Below are 26993 nucleotides of genomic sequence, written 5' to 3'. Positions count from 1 at the left end.
GGCCCTTTGAAATATTTAAGTTGATAAACCATCCATCGTATTATTTTGTCCAAAGTTATGCCCCTCAAGACGTTTCCTTTTATCTGAATATCTGAATATATAGTGCAATATTGTGACAAAAAAAAACTTTGGGGAGCATCACCCGTCTCCGACGGTTTCTTGTTCAACTTGATAACAAAAATTTAGTATGTTTAAAGCCAAGATTGTTGCTAAATGGAAAAGTACAGTTCAAAGACTATGTTGTTACTTAAACAGAATATTGATGTTTGAGAAATATTTAGCACATACAACAGTTGCTTGTTTGACTGTGGATATACATGGTGTGCTTTCCAGACTGAAGCCGTACCTCAGATGGACAGTCAGAAGGTCTATGTGACCCAGCAGTATGTTGGGGGGAAGTTGTTCCGTGTGACAGAGACACACATAGCTCAAGACCCCATGGATATCAGCGTGTGTGGGGGTGATGTGGTGGGAGTCATCATGGAGAAAGACCCCATGGGAAACAAAGAACGATGGTTTGTGGACAACGGAGGTAAATTGTTTGTTATTTTATGAGGAAGTGTTTTTCCAAATTCGAATTGTTATACGATTTCTAAAGTGAAAAAATATTATGAAATTAATTGTAGTAATGAATTGACATGTGTTTTTAATAATAATGTACCAGATTGCACAATATCAGCTGTACAATCACGGAAACTTTCAAATAATGGAAAAATCATTAGAAAATTATGTTTTGATATAAATATATTTTATGTTTCTATTCATTATAATAGAATAAATCTTGTATGCTATATAACTTGAGTATTCATTGTCAGTCATAACCAATTGGTTAGAAGCTCAACCTGATCTCTGTTTACGCTCCCAGCCATGAAGGGTTTCATCCCACGCAAGCTGCTGGTATCATACCAGTCCTCACCACCACGTCCACACACGGGTTCAAGTCCTGAGCTGAACCTCCGCCTGTCTGCAGGATCCTGTCATTACTCCCCCAAGAGAAGCCCCAGTCCAGGTGGGTGAGGTGGTGGGACAATTGTTATGGTGTATTATGTTCAACATTGGTCATTTGCATTAGTTTATCGCTCCTCCTTTCAGTTGATTACTTTTTCTTTCAGCTAAACAGTGGAGAACTTAAGTAAATCTGTAAGTGCAGGGCTCGCGCTGTCGTTCGCCACTTGAGCCATTTGCGAAAATATTGAGAATTTGGCTCAAGAAAATTCTGATTTGCGAAAATGATAAAATCTCGTAAAATTTCATTGAAAATATCAGCCATTTAAATCCAGACTGGTTTTCTATATTTTCTCTTTGTTTCAATGAAAGTGTTTGCAATTTGAACAATGAGCGAAAACCGGTCTGCACCAGAACATGAGACATCGCTTGACCTTATTGTTATCTAAGCGCACGTGGTAGCTGGCCAATCAACATTGAGTTCACTCACACATACTATTTGGTCATTCATGCGCAGAGTGTCTGAATCCAGTGTGGGAATACACAGTTGATATTGTCGTGTGCCAACATAGCGGCCGATGGCAAATGTCGTATTTAAACATAAACAAATGAAAAAAGCGCAACAAATAATTTCTAAGCTGATCACTTTACACCTTTCTACGACCTGAATTTAAGGATTGTAATTAAATAATTAGTTCTATGTTGATGATGTTACACCTTTCGGCTTTCTGCCAATTATCGTTTGAGATTAAAAGGTGATAGTAAAGTAGTTTTTTTACCCACAAACTATGCTATTGTAAAGCATTATGTCAACCAAATTGTATATTAATTACGTATTTGCTAATTTACTGGTTTTCATTTTCTTCAATCAAATGATATGCACATTTGATTTCAAGTGCAAAACGCGTACAATTTTTCGGACTGTTGTTTTCGGATACATTATTTTTCGTCGATTATAATTTATTTGATAAGTTTATAGCAGAAATATAATGACGAATACATATGCGGTGATACGGACGATATGGTTTATATTATTTCGAATTCTATTCACCTGAAAATGCAATTAGAGACTATAACAAAGAACAATTAACTAAGGGCTCTGCATGGGTGGGGTGGGGGGGGGGCTCTGCCCTTTATTCCTGTTGAGTTCCTGTGGCTTCGGTTCTAAGACCCCTGGCCTAATTTTCAGGATTTTAAAATATTTGGGACAATCAACACCACTGTTAAGTGTACAATGTATAAAATCACTTATGTTTGTACTTTAACAAGTACCATAATCACTATTTCTATATTGAAAACTGCATGTTATATTATATGTGGTATGCCCTTGTGGTCATTAAAAGAAATATAAACAAGTTGATAGTATATATTATTATTTCAAAACCCATTTTCGCGCGCCAAAGAAAGAAAACTGGTTGGCTCAAAGAAATTTTGGGCCAGCGCTAGCCCTGAAGTGGGGTGGGGTACATTCCTACCTTAAGATGATACCAAAATCATATCGCTGATAAGACATTTGCTATTTTAACCGATAGTATTTATGGTAAAAGGACCAAGTTTCATTCATTCACTATGCAAAATACATACCAGTAATAAATACTTGACCCGTTTACTTTTGTTTTAAAGCAAAACATTAGCACACGTAGTTACACAATTAGTTTCCGCTAGTGCAAAGATTGAATATGATTTTAGATTGCTTTGCTCTATCTTAATTGGTAAATATTCTTGCTATTTAGGTCATCGTACCTCAGGGAGTGTCCACACACTACAAAGTCTCCAGGAGCTGAATGACATGGACTTTGCACTGGAAGAAGAGATGGTCCCTGACATTGTAGACACTGGTCCCCCATCTTACCAGTCTCTGATTGCAGGACACCAGTCAATGCAGTTAGCAAACATTTCAGAGTACCGCCCTAATGAATTCAATGCAGGTAGCCAGTCTACTCAAGCAGAAGACAATGCAGGGTACCAGCACAACGCAGAAGGGCATTATGGGAGTGAAGATGCAGGATTGGAAGATTTACAGGTAGATATAGTGTAATGAATTGTATTTAACTGTATTCTTCATTTATGGTTTGTGACTAGTAACCCTTGGTGGATGAAAATAATCACCTGGTGAAAAAATCTTGAAGCGTTTTGAAAATGGTTGCATGATGTTTTTGATTTTTGGCTGTTCTAAAAATGGTGAAGGATTTCTATTAATTTTTATGCACCTTTGCATCACCCCATTATCATAGTGACCTGGATATATAAAAAACAGTAACAACAGAATTGAAATAAAACTTTTATAAGCATTTCTTGTCATTTTCAAGAAAGACCCATAATCCTATAGGTATTGTGAAGTTTTGGCCCTTTAATTCTCAAGAACTCGCCATTTTGAGAAAATGACTCTTTATATCCAATAATTTTATTCTCGACATGACATTTTTAAGGTTGCTTTAAACATATAGGGGTCAATAACTGTTTTTGTTTTGTAAACTGCTCTTGTTATATCTGTTTTGAATTTTGCTGTTATTTGTTCACACGTTTTCGCATTGGTGACAAGATGTGATATTTTTAACACTTGTATGCTCCCACTCTAATCCGCATGTAGCCTTAACAAAGATTTGATATGTTTTGTGCCTCAGCGAAGAAAGAATGTAAGTATAGAAGTATCATTGAGAGAGCATTCTATTCCACAATGCTTCCCTTATTTGTATATATATATATATATATATATATATGTAGACATGTAACTCTTTGTCTTCTTTGCTTACTTGCACTTGGTCTGTTAACATATCTGTGTGTAAATATTGCAAATAGCTTATATTTTCCTAAAAGCTTTAACTGAATATGACATTTTATGTCATCACTTAAGAGTAAAATTGTCAATTGATGATGTCTGTTTGATGAAAACTTATGTCTGACATTACTGAACAATTATCTTTTTTGAACATTTTATAGAAGTGTGTGTTACATTTCTCAGAATATGAATGTATTACATTACATATTTTATGTTATGCCATATATCACAAGCCATTCCTAACTACATAACATACATCGCTGGTGTCCTGTATGTCTTCAACCAGCTTGTAGCATCCAGTTTTGGCAGTTTGTTGCTATTACAAGTTTGTGCTTGAGGATATTTTTATGCCCCCTGATGGAATGATTGGGGGTATTTTGTTTTTAGCCTGTCTGTCTGTCATTGTATGTGTCTGTCACAAACGTTAATCTTAGTTAAACTTTTGCATTATTAAAGGTGTTTTTATTATGCCCCCGGTAGGGTGGCATATAGCAGTTGAACTGTCCGTCAGTATGTCAGTCTGGCCGTCCGTCCGAAAAAAAACTTTAACATTGGCCATAACTTTTTAAATATTGAAGATAGCAGCTTGAAATTTGGCATGCATGTGTATCTCATGGAGCTGCACATTTTGAGTGGTAAAATTTCAAGGTGAACATCATCCTTCCAGGTCTAGGGATCGAAAAAAATAATCCAAGCGAAGTAATAAGCTTTAAATGGACATAATTATCTGACCTGCCAAATTTTTTTTTTTTTTAAATATATCAAAGTGGCGCATTGTGTTTCTGACAAACAAATTGTGGTAAAAGATCAAGGTCAAGGTCATCCTTCAAGGTCTAAGGTCAAAAATACAAATCAAAGGGAAGTAATAAGCTTTAAAGGGAGATAATTATTCAATATTGAACATAGCAACTTGATATTTGGCATTCATGTGTATCTCATGGAGCTGCACATTGAGTGGTGAATCTACAGTCACGGTAGTGGCTTTTAATTATTTGCTATTAAAAAAATGGAGTGGCTTTTAATTATTTGCCACTAAAAATAGAGATTTGTTGGAGACAATTATTTTGAAGGGAAGTAATTTATTAGCTCGACTGTTTTCGGAGAAAACCCGTGGTATTGTCATAGCCAGCTCGTCGTCCGCCGTCTGCTGTCAGCCATCCGCTGTAAGCGTCGTGCTAAAACCTTAACATTGGCTCTAAAATCAAAGTGCTTCCACCTACAACTTTGAATCTTCATATGTAGATGCACCTTGATGAGTTCTACACGCCACACCAAATTTTGGGTCACTAGGTCAAGGTCACTAAGACCTCTAAAAAAATAAAAAAAATCTGACAAGCTTTTGCAGCCGAGCGTTGGCACCCGTTATGCGGTGCTCTTGTATAATTATAAATCTCATATATATTTCCTTATCAAGAATTTAACTTCTTTTCACTGTTACTGTACAGATTTTTTTTTTTTTATTTATAACTCAAATGAATGATTTGTCAAAGTTTTTTTTTAAATGATATAATTATCATTTCTTCACTGTACTAATTTGTGAATGGTTGGGTTCATTACATACCTCTGGACTTATGTCTTTAGGTACATGATGAACTCTGGCTATGATCTCTTTGATAAACCACAGGCCTTGGTTGTCAGTGATGTCTGACTTGGTCATTATACCCCCACAAACGAAGATTAGGGGGGTATATAGGAGTGAACTTGTCTGTGGGTCTGTCGGTCTGTCTGTCGGTCCATATTAAGTGTCTGCTCTCTAATTCAAGTAGTTTTCATCCGATTTTCACCAAACTTGGTCAGAAGTTGTATCTACATGATGTCTAGGCCAAGTTCAAACGTGGGTCTTGTCAGGTCAAAAACTAGGTCAGGGGGTCACTTAGTGCGTTTTAAACATTCAGCATGTTGTCCGCTCTCTAATTCAAGTAGTTTTCATCCGATCTTCACCAAACTTGGTCAGAAATTGTATCTAGATGATGTCTAGGCCAAGTTCGAACATGGGCCTTGCCGGGTCAAAAACTAGGTCATGGGGTCACTTAGTGCAATTTAAACATTCAGCATGTTGTCCGCTCTCTTATTCAAGTAGTTTTCATCCGTTCTTCACCAAACTTGGTCAGAAGTTGTATCTACATGATTTCTAGGCCAAGTTGGAACATGGGCCTTGCCGGGTCAAAAACTAGGTCACAGGCCACTTAGTGCGTTTTAAACATTCAGCATGTTGTCCGCTTTCTAATTCAAGTAGTTTTCATCCGATCTTCACCAAACTTGGTCAGAAGTTGTATCTAGATGATCTTAAGGCCAAGTTCCAACATGGGCCTTGCCGGGTCAAAAACTAGGTCACAGGGTCACTTAGTGCCTTTTTTAACATTCAGCATGGTGTCCTCTCTCTAATTCAAATAGTTTTCATCCAATCTTCACCAAACTTGGTCAGAAGTTTTATCTAGATGAACTGAAGGCCAAGTTCGAACATGGGCCATGCCAGAACAAAAACTAGGTCACGGGGTCACTTAGTACGTTTTAAACATTGAGCATGGTGTTCTCTCTCTATTTCAAGTAGTTTAAATGCGATCTTCACCACAGTTGGTCTGAAGTTGTAACTAGATGATGTGTAGGTCAAGTTGGAACATGGGCCATGCCGGGTAAAAAACTAGGTAACGGGGTCACTTAGTGTGTTTTAAACCTCACCATGTTGTCCGCTCTCTAATTCAAGTAGTTTTTATCCAATCTTTACCTAAATTTGTCAGAAGTTGTATCTTGATAATGTCTAGGGCAAGTTTGAATATGGGTCATGCCAGGCCAAATACAAGGTCACGGGGTCACTTGGTGCATTTTAAACATCACAATGTTGTCCGCTCTCTAATTCAAGTAGTTTTCATCCAATCTTCACCAAACTTGGTCAGAAGTTGTATCTAGATGATGTCTAGGTCTAGTTTGAATATGGGTCATGCCGGGTCAAAAACTAGGTCACAGGGTATCTTAGTGCGTTTTAAACCTCACCATATTGTCCGCTCTCTAATTCAAGTAGTTTTCATCCAATCCTCACCAAACTTGGTCACAAGTATTATCTAAATGATCTCTAGGACAAGTTTGAACATGGGCCATTCCTGCCTAAAACTAGGTCACGGGGTCACTTAGTGTGTTTTTTTAACATTCAGCATGGGGTCCGCTCTCTAATTCAAGTAGTTTACATCCGATCTTCACCAAACTTGGTCAGAAGTTTTATGGAGATGATCTTAAGGCCAAGTTAGAACATGGGCCTTTCTGGGTCAAAACTAGGTCAAGGGGTCACTAAGTGTGTTTTGAAAATTGTGCATGGTGTCCGCTGTTTTTTGTGAAGACGACATGCAAAATATTATGTGTCAATGCGGCATGTGGGGGTATTCGTCACGTCTGTGACAAAGCTCTAGTTTTGACTGTCTACAGACCCCCCCTCCCCCCTGGTTGGATTGGACAAAATCCAAGGGAAGTAATACGCTTTAAAGGGAGATGATTTCTATACCTGCCAAATGAAAAATTGAAAATTTTATTTCAAAGCGGCGCAGTAGGGGGCATTGTGTTTCTGACGAACACTTCTCTTGTTTTAAATGATATAATTATCATTTCTTTCCTATACTAATTTGTGAATGGTAGGGCTCATTACATATCTGTGGACTTATGTCCTAAGATACATGATGAACTCTGGCTATGATCTCTTTGATAAACCACAGGCCTTGGTTGTCAGATTTCTATACCTGCCAAATGATAAATATATATTTTATTTCAAAGCGGCGCAGTAGGGGGCATTGTGTTTCTGACGAACACATCTCTTGTTTTTTGTTATACAATATATTCTGTGCGAATTGCTCGAGACAATATCTGAACATTTACGAGGTTGACACGAGATTGGCTTCAGGCAGCTCATGAGAACTATGTTGTGCCTCCGACGTTGCCCGAAGCCAAACTCGGGTTTGCTTGTAAATGTTCGGATATTGTTGAGGGATATTCACATAAAATATATTGTGACACAAAAAATAAAAACAAGCATTTTGTATCTGGTTAAATCTATGTTACCATACCACATCTAGCATTTAAAATTTTGCCATAACTATAAGGAACACTGATTTTTTTATGGTTTAACATTATTAAAAAAAATATTTTACAAAATATTTGTTTATTTTAGTATTTATGTGGCTTTAAAACTTGTACAATCGTCCTAGAAACTGAAAGGTTCAGGGGTTTGATATTTGGTGTGTAAGATTGTCAAGTGTCTATGATTTGTGTAGATTTATATATAAAATATGATAAACAAAATCCTCTTATCTGAAATGGCAAGGGTCAGAGGTTTTACATTCAACGTGTTACATTCAATAGGGCCTATAATAAGTTTGTTTTTATTATGCTGCTGGGGTCAAAACTTGCCTCTCCTTAGGGTCACATTGTTTATGAAGATGTACCGTATAATATTATGGTCAAGGGGTTACATGCGCGCATGGTTTATTTATGAAGACTTTTATAGAAATTTGCTTAAAAAAATCTTCCCAGAAACAGCAAGGTTTAAGACATATGTTAGTGCATACCCAGTAACATTGTTGTGTAACATTTCATAGTGGTCCTCTTCCAAGTCTGTGTAGATCATGCCCCTGGGGTCAATATTGGCAACATCCAGGTATCTCATGATTTATATTGACTTGTATTATGAACGTTTTTTTGTAACAATCTCGGAGACAACAAGGCCAAAAGATAAACTTTTAAGCATGTTACCTCATGTGTATGTTACATGATCCTCTTCTACATTGTACGTTTGTTCAAATAATGCCCCTGGGTTCAAACATTTGCCCTTTCTAAGACTGTGTGAGTGAAATGTTTTACATTTCATTTTACAGCATACTAACATGAAAAAACTTATTTTGAAGTACAAAGCGCATAGTTTTGATGTTTTGTATGTGACATCAGATTGTGTTTTTAGCTCACCTGATTGCTCAGGTGAGCTTTTGTGACCAGTCTTTGTCCGTCTTCCGTCCGTCCGTCTTCCACATTTGGTTTGTAAACACTCTAGAGGCCACATTTCATGTCGGATCTTCATGAAACTTGGTCAGAAGATTTGTCCTCATGATATCTCGATCAAGTTCAAAACTGGGTCATGCTGGGTCAAAAACTAGGTCACTAGGTCAAAAAAAAGAAAAACCTTGTAAACACTGTAGATGTCACATTTCATGCCCAATCTTCATGTAACTTTGTATAAAAGTTTGCCTTAATGATATGTTGGTTGAGTTCAAAAGTGGTTCCGGTCCGTTGAAAAACATGGCCGCCAGTGGGCGGGGCAGTTTTCCTTATTTGGCTATAGAGAAACCTTGTTAACGCTTTAGAAGTCAAAATTTTTGCCCAATCATCATGAAAGTTGGTCAAAACATTGGTTTTATTGATATCTCAGACGAGTTCGAAAATGGTCCAGATCGGTGAAAAAACATGGCTGCCAGTGGGCGGGGCATTTTTCTCTATATGTATATAGTGAAAACATGTGAACACTCTAGAAGTCACATTTTGGGCCCAATTTTCATGAAATTTGGTCAGAACATTTGTTTCCTTGATATGAGAGTTGAGTTCGAAAATGGTTCTGGTCAGTTAAAAAACATGGCTGCCGGGGGGGGCAGTTTTCCTTATTTGGCTTTAGAGAAACCTTGTAAACACTCTAGAAGTCACAATTTTTGCCCAAATCATCATGAAAGGTGGTCAAAACATTGGTTCTATTGATATCTCGGACGAGTTCGAAAATGGTCCAGATCGGTGAAAAAACATGGGCACCAGTGGGCGGGGCATTTTTCTCTATATGTATATAGTGAAAACATGTGAACACTCTAGAAGTCACATTTTTGGCCCAATTTGCATGAAATTTGGTCAGAACATTTGTTTCCTTGATATGAGAGTTGAGTTGGAAAATTGTTCCGGTCCGTTGAATAACATGGCTGTCGGGGGGGGGGGGGGCAGTTTTCCTTATTTGGATATATAGAAACCTTGTAAACACTTTAGAAGTCACAATTTTTGCCCAAATCATCATGAAAGGTGGTCAAAACATTGGTTATATTGATATCTTGGACGAGTTCGAAAATGGTCCAGCTCGGTGAAAAAACATGGAAGTGGGCGGGGCATTTTTCTCTATATGTATATTGTGAAACATGTGAACACTCTAGAAGTCACATTTTTGGCCCAATTTGCATGAAATTTGGTCAGAACATTTGTTTCCTTGATATATGAGAGTTGAGTTCGAAAATGGTTCCGGTCAGTTGAATAACATGGCAGCCGGGGGGGGGTGGGGGCAGTTTTCTTATATTTATATAGTAAAAAAGCTTGTTAACACTGTAGAAATCACTTTTTTGCCCAATCATCATGAAACTTGGTACAAAGATTGGTTTTATATATATCACATAATTAATGCTTTAATTATTGCCCTAAGATTGTCCAAATTTTCATTATATTATACAAAATCTTTGTAAACACTCTAGAGGTCACAATTTTGTTTTAGATTTTATGAATCTTGGTCATAATATTTATTTTTTTAAGCAAAGTTTGATGTTTGGTAAGGGGGGGTCAACTCAAAATATAGGTCACCAGGTCAAATCTTACAAAAACAAAAACACTCCATATGCCAGAGTTTTGGTTCAATAATGATGAAACTTGACCAGGATGTTTGTCTGGACAATATCTAGGTCAAGTTTGACGTTTGGTAAAGATTGAATGAACCGACTCCTCTCAGGTGAGTGAACTAGGGCCATCTTGGCCCTCTTGTTTGTTTAAATCATGCCTCAGCATTCCAAACTGTCCATGCTCCATACACATGTGAGGGACTTTGGGCCATCTTGGCTCTCTTGATATTTTTATCCTGATAGTCAGTAACATAGGCTGGGTTTTAACATGCCATTATGTAGTAAAGTACAATAGTTATGTTAACAAGAAATATTTATTCAGCATAGAGTAAAGTTCATCATTTTATTTGCATGTATAAAATCAATGACATATTTAAAGCAATATGCTATTAATAAAAATTAGCCACAAATTAAGTTACAGAAGCTTAAGTCAATGATAGATCCCATGTTTAGTTTTTTAATAAGATACACTTTTATCAAAACATGTTCACTGTTGTGTTCCTTGAAACAGTAATTAAACAATTAAGCCATTTTATTTTGCATTATACAATATTCCATTAGCTGCCCAATTCATCCCGTCATCCCCAAACTTGCATGTTAACAAGAAACATAACAACTCTTCTTATTTCATTTTGGCTTTATACTGTTTGACATGTATAAATTCGTTTTCATAATTTTAAGTTCAATTTTGTTTTTATCTTAGGTTGATTGGGGCACAAATTAAGATTATGAAGAACAAATATGTTGCTGGCATGTTCATAGCACCTGCAGTGTTGTCTAGTTCTATATCCAGTATGCTAGCAAAACATTTGTTTTATCTTATGAGAGTATAAACACTGTTTGACTATAGATTTTTGATTAATTAAATTAAATTTGGTAACCATGCAAACATGTTTTGTGGAAAAGTTTGTATTGATGCTTGTTGTGTTTCAACTCAAAAGCAAATTTGCCAAATGAATACATGATTTGACATAAAATTCATGTGTTCTTTGTACAAAAATATTTTTATAATTCAGAATTTTGAAATAATATGATGTTTTAGTTTTAACTACATAACGTCTTCAAATATGAATACAGTATCATAATAACAACTAAAATACAGATATATGTAAAATGCAAATCCAAAACAAATATTTTAAAACATGTCGCTGATCTATTTAGAAAACAAAAATCCTCTGAGCATTCTACAAAAAAATAATATATTAACAACATATTAAGTATCTAATCCAATTTTATTTGCTATCCACATTTCAGCTTTACTATGCAGAATATCCCTTCGAGGCAAGGAACCAGAACGAGGTGTCCATGTTTGAACACCAGGTTGTCACTGTGATAGCCGCCCATGACGAGAATGGCAACACAGAGTGGTGGTATGTCGAGGCAGACGGTCACTATGGTTACGCCCCTGCCAGCTACCTGAGGCCCATGGATACACATGAACAACCAGCTTGAAATTCATGTGAACAGTTTATGATCAAATGAGCAACTTCAAAGTTGCATGAGATGTTGATGTTGTTTAAGAGGGTACAATATATTCATATTTCAGTCACAATTGTGTAATACTAGTTTCCAACTCTGTTTCAATCCTGTACAAATGCTATGTTTGGCCCCACTTAACTAATGATGTTGTTTCTCTGTGATGTCTGGATTGGAAGCATACTTTTTACTTAGATATATGCTGCTCACAATTTGTTTGGTTGTTTTGTCTAAATCACATCTCCTGTTCAGATTTTTTTTATAGATAATATGATTTCCATGACTTACCTCAATACTTGAGCAGATCTGATAGAATCACCACATTAAGTCCATAATTAAAACCAAAATTTCATTCTTCATGGCCTTTATGATAAAAGAAATCTTGCAGAATGGATTGGTTGATATGCCTGTTAAAGTTCCTGACTTTGGTCAATATCAAGTTTAAATAAAATAACCCAGTCTTACAAAAATACATAGTGAAAGCCATCTTGCATTTAACGTTTTCATATGAATAGTTTTTTCCCCATTTATTCAGGCAAATTTTTTATTGTGTATGTGTTTTAATTGTTTGATGAATTTATATCATCTTTTTCTATTTTCAAATACTTTATTGCTGTATCTGCTTGACGTTATAATGTTATTATCCTTTTCCTGTGGATGTAATTTGAGTTCATTGTCAGAATTATATTTATATGTTTGTTTTTCTTGTTGTTGTTTTGCTAACAATATTCTTACAAACAGATCATTAGATATTGCATAACATATATTATCAAATTTATCTAACATTCAAACGATAATCTGCAATATAGATCATCCTCCCCGTACTATCCCCATGTTCATTTTAAGGGCTACATTAAGTGGATCTCAAGTTTTCTCTTTAGCAAAAGTAATATATATTATTGGAAAAAAAACTCACGAAAAATAAGTTTAGCTTTTATTTGCAGTTATAGGCTAAGGCAACACATAAAACGGTGAACTCAGCTAATGCAGTCACTCATCTTTGTGTTCTGAATGAATGATGAAAATAAGAGATAATTGAATTGGAGGAGACCATTTACTGGTAAACAGCAAACATTTCCAGCAGCGGATAATGTAAATTAAACCTTCACTGTTTTTCAGCTACGTTATACATGTCATTTCTTTTTTTTTGCTCTTAAGTTTTGTGATGATCTTTTTACAAAGGTACCGGTAATCGTTTGTTTTGATTTATTCTGATCACTGTATACTGATACTCTGATGCAGCATAATATAAGTTACAGACTTTCTAGAAATCATAATATTGCATTCCACATCATGTCAAGTTGTATCAACCACAGCATGTCCATTTGGACGTCGTTAATATTTGTACTATATGTCTCAAGACATTTCACCAGAGCCTATACTGTGATCTTGTAAGTCTTCAAGACACTAACAAGGGTTTACACATTAAAATATGCAACAACAAACATGTAAACACCCTCTGCTTATTATGGACAACACTTTCCGTTTTTTGGAATTTTTCATTAAAAGGGACTCTTCTAAACATAATTTTGATCAACCTGTGAAGACTTCACAGACTTAACATTGACAATACTATACACACATGCTTTGATGATGTGTTCCCTGAGACCTGCTCATATATAAAAAGATACTGTGAGCTATTAACTTGTAAACTTTTAATTACACGCAAATGTTCAGAGTTTAATTTAGTTCTTTCTGTATAATGTGTGTGCTCCTTTAATTTTTATTTCAAACAAAACAAAACTCAACAGCCAATACTATGTTTTCACTATTCACCAGTTAACATCCCTTATATGCATGTTTTGACTATTCTGTACTGGAAATGCTGATACTTTTCAATGTGCATTTCAATATATATGTGAGTATGCATTTACTTGATTTTGTATTTGTTTGCTAATGAGAAAACTTACATCACTCCAACTCATTTTATCCTTGTTGCACAATCATATAATTGTAATTGTTGCTGCCTTTATGATGTATGAGATTAAAGATGCTTGTCAATGTGTAACACACTGTATATCATATTAAATGAGATATCACTGTTTTGTTTAAAAAATTTACAAAGGTGTGAATACGTCTTGTTTTATGATATTACTGATATATGAATCAATTTATATGTTAATATTGTGGTTTTTTGAGGGGTGAAATCATAACAGGTCATGCGGATCACAAAGCTCTCTTGGTAGCTCATTTTTGCAATGTTTTTTACATGTGGACTGCTGAATGCCTTATATATTTTTGTGATAAAATAACTGTCTTTAACTCGTTGTTTTATCAGCACATTACTGTATGAAAACTATTTTGTATCAAAGGCATGTTTCGTCCAAACCTTAATGTATCGGTAAGCTAATCCTGGTTAGTGTGCATAGTTTTCCGCAGCATGAAATATGAATGTGGTTTTTTCTCACACAGAGTCAGCTTAGAGAACTGCATTTTAATTAATCATGTAAACTTAGATTTGTTGGGAAATGTACCAACCATTTTGAAATGGTTATTCTTATTTTTATTTAAGATGGAAATATTGCATAAAGCTTTAAAAAAAACTACAACAAATTAGTAAAATAACAGTATGACATGTTTGTTAATGCTTTAGGTTGTAATTTATGTGCAGCTATGATCTTCAGAATACACATTTATATAATAGTATTATTTGAAAAAACGTTTTATGAACATCATCAATCATCGGATTTTAGCTCGACTATTATATATGAAATATATATAGTGGAGCTATCCTACTCACCCCGGCGTTAGCGTAAGCGTGCAAATGTTTAAAGTTTGCGTAATACCCCAAATATTTCCTATGTCCTTTGACATATTGCTTTTATATTTTGCATACTTCTTTACCAACATGACCCCAATCTAAAAACAACAGCAGACAACTGTATCAAGCTTTTTGACAGAATTTTGGCCCCTTTTATACTCAAAATATGCATATTATTGATAAATCTATGTTAAAGTTTGCGTACCACCTCAAATATTTTCTATGTCTTTTGACATATTGCTTTCATATTTTGCATTTCTTTACCAACATGATCCCAATCTATAAACAAGAGCAGACAACTGCATCAAGCGTTTTGACAGAATTATGGCCCCTTTTATACTTAGATAATTGAACATTTTGCTTAAATTGCCATAACTTCTTTATTTATGATCACATTTGATTCATACTTTGACAAAACAACACTTACCTGACATACCACAATGCACTCCAACCAAACCATCCCCCATGCCCCTCCCCAGAATCCCCCTCATCGAAAAAAATAATTTGTTTTTCCTTATTTTTGAAAGATCATCTATTAAATGTCCACACACACACATTATACCCCCCCCCCCCTCCCCCCCTCTCTCCATGATGACTTACCTTATACTGTCAAGCGCTCGAATAGTCAAGCGCGCTGCCCTCTGACAGCTCTTGTTGTTTCTGTTGTTGTTACATGATGTTACCTTCTTGTGATGTTAAATGGCATTGTGCAATTTTGTCTGGTTTGGTACATTTCTATGGGTTGATTCTGATGTAATGTGATTCTTTCTTTTGCAAAGTTGTTATTGTCTATTTTAGGCTGAAACTGCATACCCTCCTATTGTTGTTTTGGCGAGTGACATATTGCTGGATTTGTCATTAAAGATTTAAGAAATAATATTTTTCTATCATGGTTTGTTGTCGAATAACCCACAGTAAGGAGTATAGATGCGTAGGATTTAAATCACGAGTGCGAAGCACGAGTGATTTGATAACATGCATCTATACAACTTACTGTGTGTTATTCGACAACAAACCATCACAGAAAAATATTATTTCGATTCTAACACGATTCTGATTGATTTGGTCCAAGCTTTAGGACGTGAACTATATTTTTCAATACTCCGCCCATCTTAGTACAAAGTTCACTATTTTGTGACGTCATTGAATTTTACAAACATATGACGTCGTTTTCATTCATAAATATTTTGCAAATGACGTCACTTTCATTGAAAACAACAATCGTAGAAACTTAATGACGTCACGTTTATTGATGCTACTGAAAAGCTGACATGCTTTAAATGTTTTCTGAATAATGTTTCCTAACAAATAACATTCTTTGTAGGCGTGGTTATGCCACTTATCATTAAATATACAATTTGTTGTTTCATTACATTTTTATACATGCTACATTTATTGCATTTCTTTTAGAGCGGGTTTTAGCACGTGCATTTTACTGCATTATTTTCTTTATTTATTCGGAACTATTTTCGAAACATGAAGCTCCGCCCATAAGTTATTGCAGAATAACCCACACTTGATTTCCTTCTTTGTCTATAGAAAACAAGTCGCGTGCCGTGTTAGAATATGCGTTATAATCCTGTGCAGAGATGTAACAAAATTCTATTGTGGATTTGTTTCATAGGGTAATGAAAGCATATTTTGATCTTATTTTACATTATACTGGTGAAATGTTACTGTTACTGTATTTCGCTACTGTTCAAGGGGTATTTTATCATGTCAAGGTGATATTAAGTTCTGAATTGAACAGCACTATGTTCGTTTTAAGACAATGTGAATATTGCTTTATAATAGTTTGCTGTGATGTTCTTTAAGTCTATGTTTCAATATTTGTTGTACTGGAATTCTCTTTGAGCAGCAAACTTGATTCACTAAGTGTAAAACTGGTATTATTGCTTTAGTCTGCAAAGCTTGCTATCCTTTAAAAACTGTTTATGTACTCCAACATTATGTTATGTTGTCAAACATAATGTACTTTGTTTGCTATTACAATGGCAGGCATAGTGTCCTGTTTGGTCTGGTAAATTAGTGAATATTTTTAAATATTATTCCACGTCGTGCGATTATAGGTCTTATGCTAAATGTTTTTGGGAAGTCTAGTAAGGATTACCCATTTCCATTAATGAAATCACAAAACTTGCTTGACTTTATAACAGACAGGGTAGCTCCTGACCAGACTTCTCAGGCTGGTCTGTCTTTATGCTGGTCGCATAAGACCCATTTTAGCATGATGCAGCTCCTTTTAATGATGTTGTATTTAAATGTTGAATCATTCCAATCCTACAATTCAGTCTGCTGATTTGTATTCTCTTGTAGACAGCTTTGTGATATTCTTTTTGTCCCCAACCGGTTTCATCGGAGGGGACTTATGGTTTTCGCTCTGTGTGTCCGTCGGTCCGTCAGTCCGTCGGTCCGTCAGTCTGTCACACTTTTCTGGATCCTGCGATAACTTTAAAAGTTCTTAATATTTTTTCATGAAACTTGAAACATGGATAGATGGCAATATGGACATTATGCATGTCATTTCATTTTGTTCCTACGCCAAAAATTCTGGATGCTAATGCAACAAAACCCCCCCCCCAAAAAAAAAAATCTGACAATGGTGGAATTTCTGACAATGATGGAGCCCGTAGGAGACCATATTGCTTGACAATAGCCTTGTTTTATTTTATTAAATGTTTTACATTGTTTACTCAAAACATTTTTTTTTTGTATTATGCTAATATTTAGTACATTATTGTTCAATTAAATTCACACAATATATTGTTAATACAGCAAATCAGCAGTGGTAAAAATTTAGTGATCACTTTAATAAGAAAGCTCGACCCTCTGAACTTAATTATCCCGAAGTTGCTAAGAGTTCACAAATAATCCATATTAATTTGCATGTATTGCATGTATTGACATATCCGAATATAGACATAGATTTATGTATAGTTTAAATGTTAAATTAACCAAGTAATCATTTTGACTGTGTATTCATGTATGATGAGCTAAATTAAATCAAGCATTCACATAAAAACACACACATTATACAAATTCGACTTACAAACATGTCATGGTGTAATGCAATGAGTTACAAACTCACTACTTTGTACATCCTGCAACATTTGTCATGTTACTGTTAAAATGTTTGTGATATTGCCTTTAGCACCTTTCCATTCATATTTATAAACACTCATTATAATAATAAATATTCTATTATTTGATGTTGCTTTGTTGAGATACTGAAACCTAATTTTTTAGGTATCCAGACAATCGCTCCCACGGACAATCTCTCATACGCTTATTTGGACAACCCGGACAGTCGCTCCTACATTACTTTGACAACCTGGACAGTCGCTCCTACATTACTTTGACAACCCAGACAGTCGCTCCTACATTATTTTGACAACCCGATGATACATAATTTGCCATCGGTAGTGGACTACTTTGACGCTTACTATGTATATCTGGTGCGTATTTTCCTTTCTGTAGATTGGTGTGCATTATATTATAAATACACGTTAAATAAAGAACAACATTTCAACTTCTCATGCGTTTTTTTTATGATTTATTCCATTTGTAAATTTGACGCTTATTCAAATAAATGTTATTTAGGAAAGAATGTCCCTGTATTGAAATATGAAGGAACAATTAATTGTTCTGGTTGTCAAATACAGTATTCCTTATATGGCTGTATAGAAACCTTGTGAACACTCTAGAAGTCACAATTTTTGCCCAATCATTATGAAACTTGGTCAAAACATTGGTTTCATGGATATCTCGGACGAGTTAGAAAATGGTCCAGATCGGTGAAAAAACATGGCCGCCAGGGGGTGGGGCAGTTTTCTCAATATGTATATAGTGAAAACATGTGAACACTCTAGAAGTCACATTTTTGGTCCAATCTTCATGAAATTTGGTCAAAACATGTGTTTTCTGGATTTGACGGGTCATTTGCCTTATATTGATATAGTAAAAAAAGCTTGTGACACTCTAGAAGTCACATTTTTAGCCTTATCATCATATTTTTTTTTCTAAACATCGATTTTATAGATATCTCGGACGAGTTCGAAAATGGTCATGATGAGTGGAAAAACATGGCCGCCAGGGGGTGTGAACAGTCTATAGACACATTTTTTGCCCAATAATCATGCAATTTGGTCAGAACATTTGTTTCCAGGATACGACAGTTGAGTTAGAAAATGGGTTGGATCGGTAAAAAAGCATGGCCACCGGGGGGGGGGTCCTTTTCCTTTATATAGTAAAAAAGCTTGTGAACACTCTAGTTTCCTGATTTTCTGGCAGTTTTGTCTGAGCTTTCCTCTTCCTTCCTGCTGGTTTACCTCTTCCATATATTTTGTGATGCTTTTGTTATATAACTAAGAAATATCTCTGCAGATTAATGTAGATTTTTAAGTTCGATTTTTTTCTGTAGGTTTAATCCTTGCGATCCAATGCCAGAAAGGAAGTGATCTCAGAACTTTGTATGATTTATAGAATGGGCAGTAACTCTTACTCAGGAATTTTAGATAACTCTTTATTCATCAACATACTAGTATGCTCAAGATACTCTCCCTTGAAGAGTCCACATTTCTGCTAAAATAAACTGGGTTTTATTGTTTAATACAATAACCCATATTATCAAAGAATTGTGTTTTAAAACGGATTTATTTATTTTTTAGTTAGAAATTTAATTGCATGGCGAGTATAAAAATATTTCATTATTGTTTATAAACAAGGCTCTCAGGGGGCCGGTAGTATTTTGTATGTCTACAGTTGTTTATAGTGAAACATTGTCAATACTTTTAGTCACATTTTGAGTTCAATCTGAACGACACTTGCTGAGTGCAAATGTTGTTATCATATCTTGATTTAGTTTACTCAATTAGTTTTAATAATATCATCTTCAAACATGGTGGCAATCTTTATGAGCATAATATTTTTTGCTCATTAGGAACTTTTGTGATCACCTTTTGTTAACTGTCTGTCTTCCGTTGTGCTTCATGAATATTTGCCTTGTTAAAACTGTAGCGGCCACATTTATTGTCGGATCTTCATAAAACATGATCAGAAGATTTTTCCCAATGATATTTTGGACGAGTTCAAAAATGGTTCAGGTATGTTCAAAAAACATGGTCACCAGGTTGCCATTTGTTGTTCATTCTTCATAAAACTTGGTTAGAACATTTGTTCCTTTGATATCTTGGGCTGCAAAAAACAGGTCATTTCTTTTTATCTCGGGTGAGCGACTTTGCGCCTTTCATGCCCTCTTGTTTATATATGAATCTATAATACATTGATTCGTCCTGAATAGAATCTTCATATATAAGGTTTTTAGTGTCATTCCTAGCACATGGGGGTGTTGAATGGCGTCGCCTGTTTTAAGGCCGTAAGTCCAATGTAGGCAAAATATATTGACCTGGATAAAAGGCATGGATTGGCCTTTTGTGACAGGTGCAAGATCACGTGACTTTATGGGGTTAACAAATGCATGTTAATGGATGAAAACACACCGGTAAAAGTGCTTTTTTTTCTAATAAATGTGTAAATCCTTTTTTTTCTGAATAATTTAAACTAGGGCATAAAGGAGTTTTATATTCAGCTTATGACAATGTGGAAACATCAGAATAACTTACTTTAATAAGCCTGTGGTCTTGGCCCAAATTCGTTGTTTTCAACATTCATTTACACGCTTATGCTAAAAGCAACCCGACATTTTGTTTCCGATTTTAGTCGTATTCAAGGATTTATTATTATTTATCTTAATATATAAGCACAAACTGCAAAACAAACTGTCTTGTATGCACTAAAGATTTTTGCAAATAAATTTCAATAACTTGAGATAGTTGCACAACTTAAGTTTTTAACGGTGTGTTTTCATTCTGTCCAACCCGTGTGTAATCATCTGTGAACCCAGTTGATCCTGCACCTTGTCAATGTGTTTTCTCTACGCATCCACTGATACGCTAGGGATAATTATGAAACGCTGCGGAAAATCAATACACTTTGTGTCCAAAAAGTAAACAAATGTCACTCATTTTTAACCATTTTTGACAGGTCAACATGGAAATTTATTCCAAGCTTCTTAAAGCTGTGTTGCATCTTATTTAGTTTCCATTTTTTTCGAATCGTATGAGAACTATATGTGTGCTTGCCAATCCAGAAAGCATTTGTTTTATGAAAATATACATTAAGAACTGAAATATTTGCAAAACTCTCTATAACAGTAAGTGTTTCATTGAAGGATTGTTCATTAACTTTTACTTAAATAGTACTTTAGTCCGCAAACTGAGACAACTGGTGTGCAATTAAATTAATGGTTATACCTTTTATATTCGTGTTGTCCCTCAATACAAGTGACACAACGTCAGCGCAGAAGATAAATAAATAACGTAAAAGAGGATCTCCTTGTCTGCAGTAACCACACTGAGAAACAGCTGATATACAATAATATGTTAAGACCAGACAGCAACGTTTTATGTGTGGGCCGAAATTTATTCCAAGCTTCTTAAAGTTGTGTTGCATCCAATTTAGTTTCCATTTTGTTTGAATCGAATGAGAACTATATGTGTGCTTGCCAATCCAGAAAGCATTTGTTTTATGAAAATATACATTAAAAACTGAAATATTTGCAAAACTCTCTATTACAGTAAGTGTTTCATTGAAGGATTGTTCATTACCTTTTACTTAAATAGTACTATAATCCGCAAACTGAGACAACTGATGTGCAATTAAATTAATGGTTATACCTTTTATATTCGTGTTGTCCCTCAATACAAGTGACACAACGTCAGCGCAGAAGATAAATAAATAACATAAAAGAGGATCTCCTTGTCTGCAGTAACTACACTGAGAAACAGCTGATATATAATAATATGTTAAGACCAGACACCAACGTTTTCTGTGTGGGCCGAAATTTAAGAAAGAAAGTGTTGTTTTTTTGTAATCAAATGAATCGAATGCCTTTTCTTAGTCTATTAGAAGAATTAAACCCGGGATCTCATTTTCTTCAGAATAACGCATAATGTCATAGATTAATCTTGTATTTTCCCCTATGTATCTCCCTTTAATGAAACCAGTCTGGTCGTAATGAATCAACTTCTCCATGAATAATTTTAAGACCGATGCTATTTTATTAACAGTATTTAACAGAGTAATTGGGTTCAAAGTGTGTACAATTAGCCTAGATGTATCACCGTTTTGAATACAGGATATGCTAACTTTAGTTTTTTTAATAGATACATTTCCACAATCGCAAGCTTATTCAACTATATGAAAACACAAGTACTTATCTTTTTCCAGAAAATTTGATAAAATCTGCATTGAAGGCAGAATTGCATGGGCTTTTATTATTTGACATATATTTTAAAACTGTTGAAGCTTCTTCTAAAGTTATGGTACCAACGATTAAAAATGAATCACTCTGATTTAAATTTGGGAAAAATTTACTCCTTTTACAGAGTTGTTAAAGACTTCAATACTACATTATTATTTTTTTGCGTATAAAGATACTGAAAGTAAGATGCTATGTTAGTAAAAGCCTATTAACCATGTAAGTCAATTTTTCGTACAATATTTCGCAAAAATAAATTAAACACATAAACAATCAATATTCCTTCTAGCAAAAGCCAAACCTTTAATGCTAGATGTGGTATGGTAACATAGCTTTAACAAAATACAAAATGCTATTTTTGTGTTGTTGTTTTTTGCGGGACAATATATTCTACAAATGTTTATGTAACCAGTTAGTGTTCGTGTGTCGTATGCATAGATGTCGTTGCGGGAAATTAAAATGGAAAATAGTGTGCATATTTGGTCAGTTATTTCAATATCATCTTTACTTATTAGTCAATAACTTAATATATTGTTTTTTGTTATTGAATTACGTTTTTTCTAAGCTGCAAACTATTAAGATGGCTTTTCACCATGTAAAGTCCAATACAATTTTGATCTTATTATACACCCTTTTTAAATTTTGTTCTGAATGAAACTTATATTAAATTTTAAATTTTAAAATTCTTCAATATTCTCATCAGAACAGTTTTCTTGCAACTCCTTTATTCTTTTTATACGCCCGTCTATGACGGGACGTATTATGGTATACCCCGCGTCTGTCCGTCCGTCCGTCCGTCCGTCCGTCTGTTAATGTCGTACGCTACGTCAAATATCCTTTGACAGATTTTCTTCAAATTTTAACACAATCTTAATATTGATAAACCCTGATCCCCTTTCGTTTTTGACGGAATTCTGAATTGTCGTTCCAGAGTTATGGGACTTTGTTCGTCAAAATTTCGTGATTTCATTGAATGTCCTACTGTAGCTCAAATATCCTTCGATGGATTTTTTTCAAATTTCAACACAATCTTAATATTGATAAACCCTGATCCCCTTTCGTTTTTGACGGAATTCTGAATTGTCGTTCCAGAGTTATGGGACTTTGTTCGTCAAAATTTCGTGATTTCATTGAATGTCCTACCGTAGCTCAAATATCCTTCGATGGATTTTTTTCAAATTTCAACACAATCTTAATATTGATAAACCCTGATCCCCTTTCGTTTTTGACGGAATTCTGAATTGTTGTTCCAGAGTTATGGGACTTTGTTCGTCAAAATTTCGTGATTTCATTGAATGTCCTACCGTAGCTCAAATATCCTTCGATGGATTTTTTTCAAATTTCAACACAATCTTAATATTGATAAACCCTGATCCCCTTTCGTTTTTGACGGAATTCTGAATTGTTGTTCCAGAGTTATGGGACTTTGTTCGTCAAAATTTCGTTATTTCATTGAATGTCCTACCGTAGCTCAAATATCCTTTGATGGATTTTTTTCAAATTTTAACACAATCTTAATATTCATAAACCCTGATCCCCTTTCATTTTTGACGGAATTCTGAATTGTCGTTCCAGAGTTATGCGACTTTGTTCGTCAAAATTTCGTGATTTCATTGACTGTCCTACCGTATCGGATTTACCATGTTACAATGTTAAATTATCAAGTATTCACATATTCAACTGGATGAGATTTGACTGGAACATTGGAATTCCATACACACATACTCAAATGGGTGAGTTGAACATATTTTTTTGACAAATATTCCAGCTGTCTTCTGCCAACTGAAGTAAAAAAATGATTCAAAGGGTTATTTATTACCTTACTACTTCATTGGCGAACGACGGGCGTATCATGCGCTCATGGCGCAGCTCCTCAGTTAATAATTTGCTTTCTATAAGTTGTGTTTCCTTATTTTTTATAAGACCAATATGAAAGACATTACCCCTTAATTTCATTAGCAGTGTCTAAATAAACTTGATCACTTATTGAAAACTGTAATTCGCTGTCGTGAATTTCATTAATATTTTGATAATATTAAATGCTTAGAGCGTATTGATATGTAATGTCATCCGTTTAAATGCATTTCCTATACATTCACAGTGTCTGACAGCAGAGAATTATTATGTTTCCAAAGACCTGGTTTATGAGAAAAATTGCATTAAGTTTTGTTAAAAGTAATGATAAAGTGATCAGATTAAAGACTTGGTACATTTTCAGTTGATTCAGTTAATTAAAAATTTGCAAGAAATCAGATGTGATTAAAATAGATACAACCTAGGCTGTTGTATTGAATTTATTCTTCGCCAGATAAATATTTTTTTGGACAGGTTGTGTTGTCGGATCAATAACATTGCAGTATTCAATTTATACTAGGACTTGATTTCGAGCTTTAGGATTATTGATTATTTTGTAATTAAAATAATCTAATACAGGATCTAAAGCTACGTTAAAATCACCACATATAATGAAAGACTCATTTTCAAGTCTTCCAATAACTTATATCAGTAAATATGATGCAGATTCATTATTTAAAAATCTGTGCTATTAGTTATGAAAATACCCGTTCCCTTAGAATTTGATGAACAATAGCTTAACAATGATTTGGATCCCCATACCGAATACATGGTATGTTACATATCGGACATGAAATGTGTGTCTTGCAGACAATGTATATTATCATTTCAATCTATAAAGTAGTTAAAAACCGCCAGCCTCTTTAATTTCCAATTTAATCCACTACAATTCAAATAAAAATGTTTATACAGTCGAAACTGACCTAACGGCCAGCTGAGAATAACGGTCACCTGCAGACAACGGTCAGTCTGGATTTCCCCCCGACGAAAATCACTCTATATTACACTTGAGAATAAAGGTCACCTGTCCATATCGGCCAACGGCCACTATATTCCACTCCGAAATTCATGTTTGAACTGAAAACAACGGCCACGCAACAGTCGTTTTCGAGTCGCGAAAATAAAAAAGCAGCACATCATTTTTCCGTCTATTTTGCGGGTAAATCATCTGAAAACGGTTATTGCCTGTGATAGTTCTATGACCGAAAGTCATGTTTGAACCGAAAACAACGATCACGCGTCAGTCGTTCGAGTCACGAAATTTAAGAACAAAAACGAAACAGGTGCACGTAACAATGAGAATGTGCATAAGTAGCAATTATCGGCTGCATTCATAACGACAAAGCATGAGCGCGTGACAAAGTCAATAAATATTTATAGCTAAAATAAGGTGTTAAAAACAACACTTAGCTGGCGGGTGCTGTTATCAGAAGGCGATAAAAGGATTAGTATCGTCTATTCAGGAAAAAAATACACTGAACTTTTATAACTAACTAAAGATTTGTAACAGTATTTTGGCTTCTTTTTCTTTGAATTAGAACGGTTATACCGTACTGTCGGTTTATGACAGCGAATCCGCTTTTATAATGGTTCGGACTTGACGTCAATGACACGCGACACTCTTTTTTTTGTAAACATTCAAATGAATGTAATACGAACTGTCGGATTTACTGAATGAACGTACTTCCGGTTTATGACGGCAAATCCGCTTTTTAGACTTGTTTGGTCGTGACGTCAATGGCACGTGACCAGCTTTATTTACGAACGAGATGCATGAGTAAATAATTATACTAGCGTTGATAAAGTCATTGATTTAGTTTAACAATGTCAATTTATAAGATATTATTTTGTATTATTCAATTATTCAAGTTAGTTATGTTATTATGCTTAGTTATCGGCAATGAGTCTTTGTTTCACACTGTATGCAAACGACTGGGTGGGGCAACGACGTAGCAATACTAACAACTGACCAACCATCTAAAAACTGTGATCCGAAAACAACGGTCACCTGTGGACAACGGCCACTTTGGTCATTTCCCTTGATTGACCGCTGTTCTCAGGTTTGACTGTATTGCTAGTCATTTGGTTTAAGCTTGTTTAAAGATGCAAACAAAGTATTCCGTGCCTTTAAAATGAAAAAATATGTAAATGCAGTGTTTTGCACATCACTTGTCATATATTCTTTATTAAAACAGTAAAGAAACGTTAGTTTAAGAACAAACAAAAAAGAAGTATTGGTGTTGCAAACGAATGTGTTTTAATTTAACGCAAAACATTAATTAGACAAATTAATGCTATTTTACATATTCGATTGGACAACCAGAAACGATGTCGTTATATTATACTTACTATTGGATAGATTGAGGCACGCCCCGATATTAACATACTGTGTTTCAGATAAAGTATTCAGCATCTAAATTGACAAACACTGGAAATGTCTAGTAGTTTAAGGGATAAAAAGAGCGCGCAAATGTCTAGTAGTTAAAGGGATAAAAAGAGCGCTATAAGGCAATACGGTTCTTCTGGTAAGAATGTTTAAAAACGAATTACATGAGTGTCAATAACACAGTAGGCCCCTACTTCTGATATCGGCTCACTTAGTTGCATGGATTAAGTGTTTTGCATTGGGACCACTTTTTTGCGCAGGTGTAAAACATTTGTCTTATTAAGTTGGATTGCTTTTAGGCTCTAACATTAAAGGACTGCTTTGAGGCCTTTTTATTTAAAAGCGACTACGCATATAAAACAGTTTTTTTTTGTTTCATTTATAAAGACAGTATCCATTAAGTATTTCAAATTCAAAATGGTAGTCTTAGGCAAACATTTTACAAGTGCAAATACTTCTGATTATCTCGAGCGTTACGTGATGGTTTTGTTTAGTTTTTATTGCAATCTTGTTGTCTCCAATTCTATGTCTTGGAAATGTGGGTAATGTGCTATCCATTTTGGTATGGAAGAAAGGTAAGTAATGTATCGCTTTCCAAATACTATTACTTGTAAGATAACTTTCGCGTTTTACAAGACATGTGCAATAGTTAATTGCGCCATTTACTTACACAATCTTATTATTAAAATAAACCGTGCTTGGTGGGTGCTAACAATACCTCAGCCACTTTAATGATTCTACGTCTATCTGCACATTTGATTCCTAATTTTAATTGCATGTGTACATTAATTATATTTATAAATGTAGGAAAGCGACGTTTGACTACCACCTCGAAGTACATGTCGGCACTGGCTGTGGCA

The 26993-nt window shown here is 34.8% G+C and overlaps 1 protein-coding gene across 1 annotated transcript in view; it reads left to right on the top strand.

Moving 5' to 3' along the window:
* LOC127840573 (dynamin-binding protein-like) overlaps positions 1 to 18108 on the top strand; it is a 105047-nt gene extending 86939 nt beyond the window's left edge. Inside the window, exons 17-20 of the mRNA XM_052368986.1 lie at positions 334 to 532; positions 866 to 1009; positions 2679 to 2968; positions 11593 to 18108. Of these exons, the coding sequence (XP_052224946.1) occupies positions 334 to 532; positions 866 to 1009; positions 2679 to 2968; positions 11593 to 11790 (831 nt within the window). The 3' untranslated portion in view covers positions 11791 to 18108. The remainder of the gene's footprint in view (positions 1 to 333; positions 533 to 865; positions 1010 to 2678; positions 2969 to 11592) is intronic.
* The last annotated feature ends 8885 nt before the right edge of the window (positions 18109 to 26993 follow it).

Source organism: Dreissena polymorpha, chromosome 1, assembly GCF_020536995.1.
Source record: "Dreissena polymorpha isolate Duluth1 chromosome 1, UMN_Dpol_1.0, whole genome shotgun sequence".
NCBI lineage: Eukaryota > Metazoa > Mollusca > Bivalvia > Myida > Dreissenidae > Dreissena > Dreissena polymorpha.
This window is presented reverse-complemented; position numbering and strand designations above follow the sequence as displayed.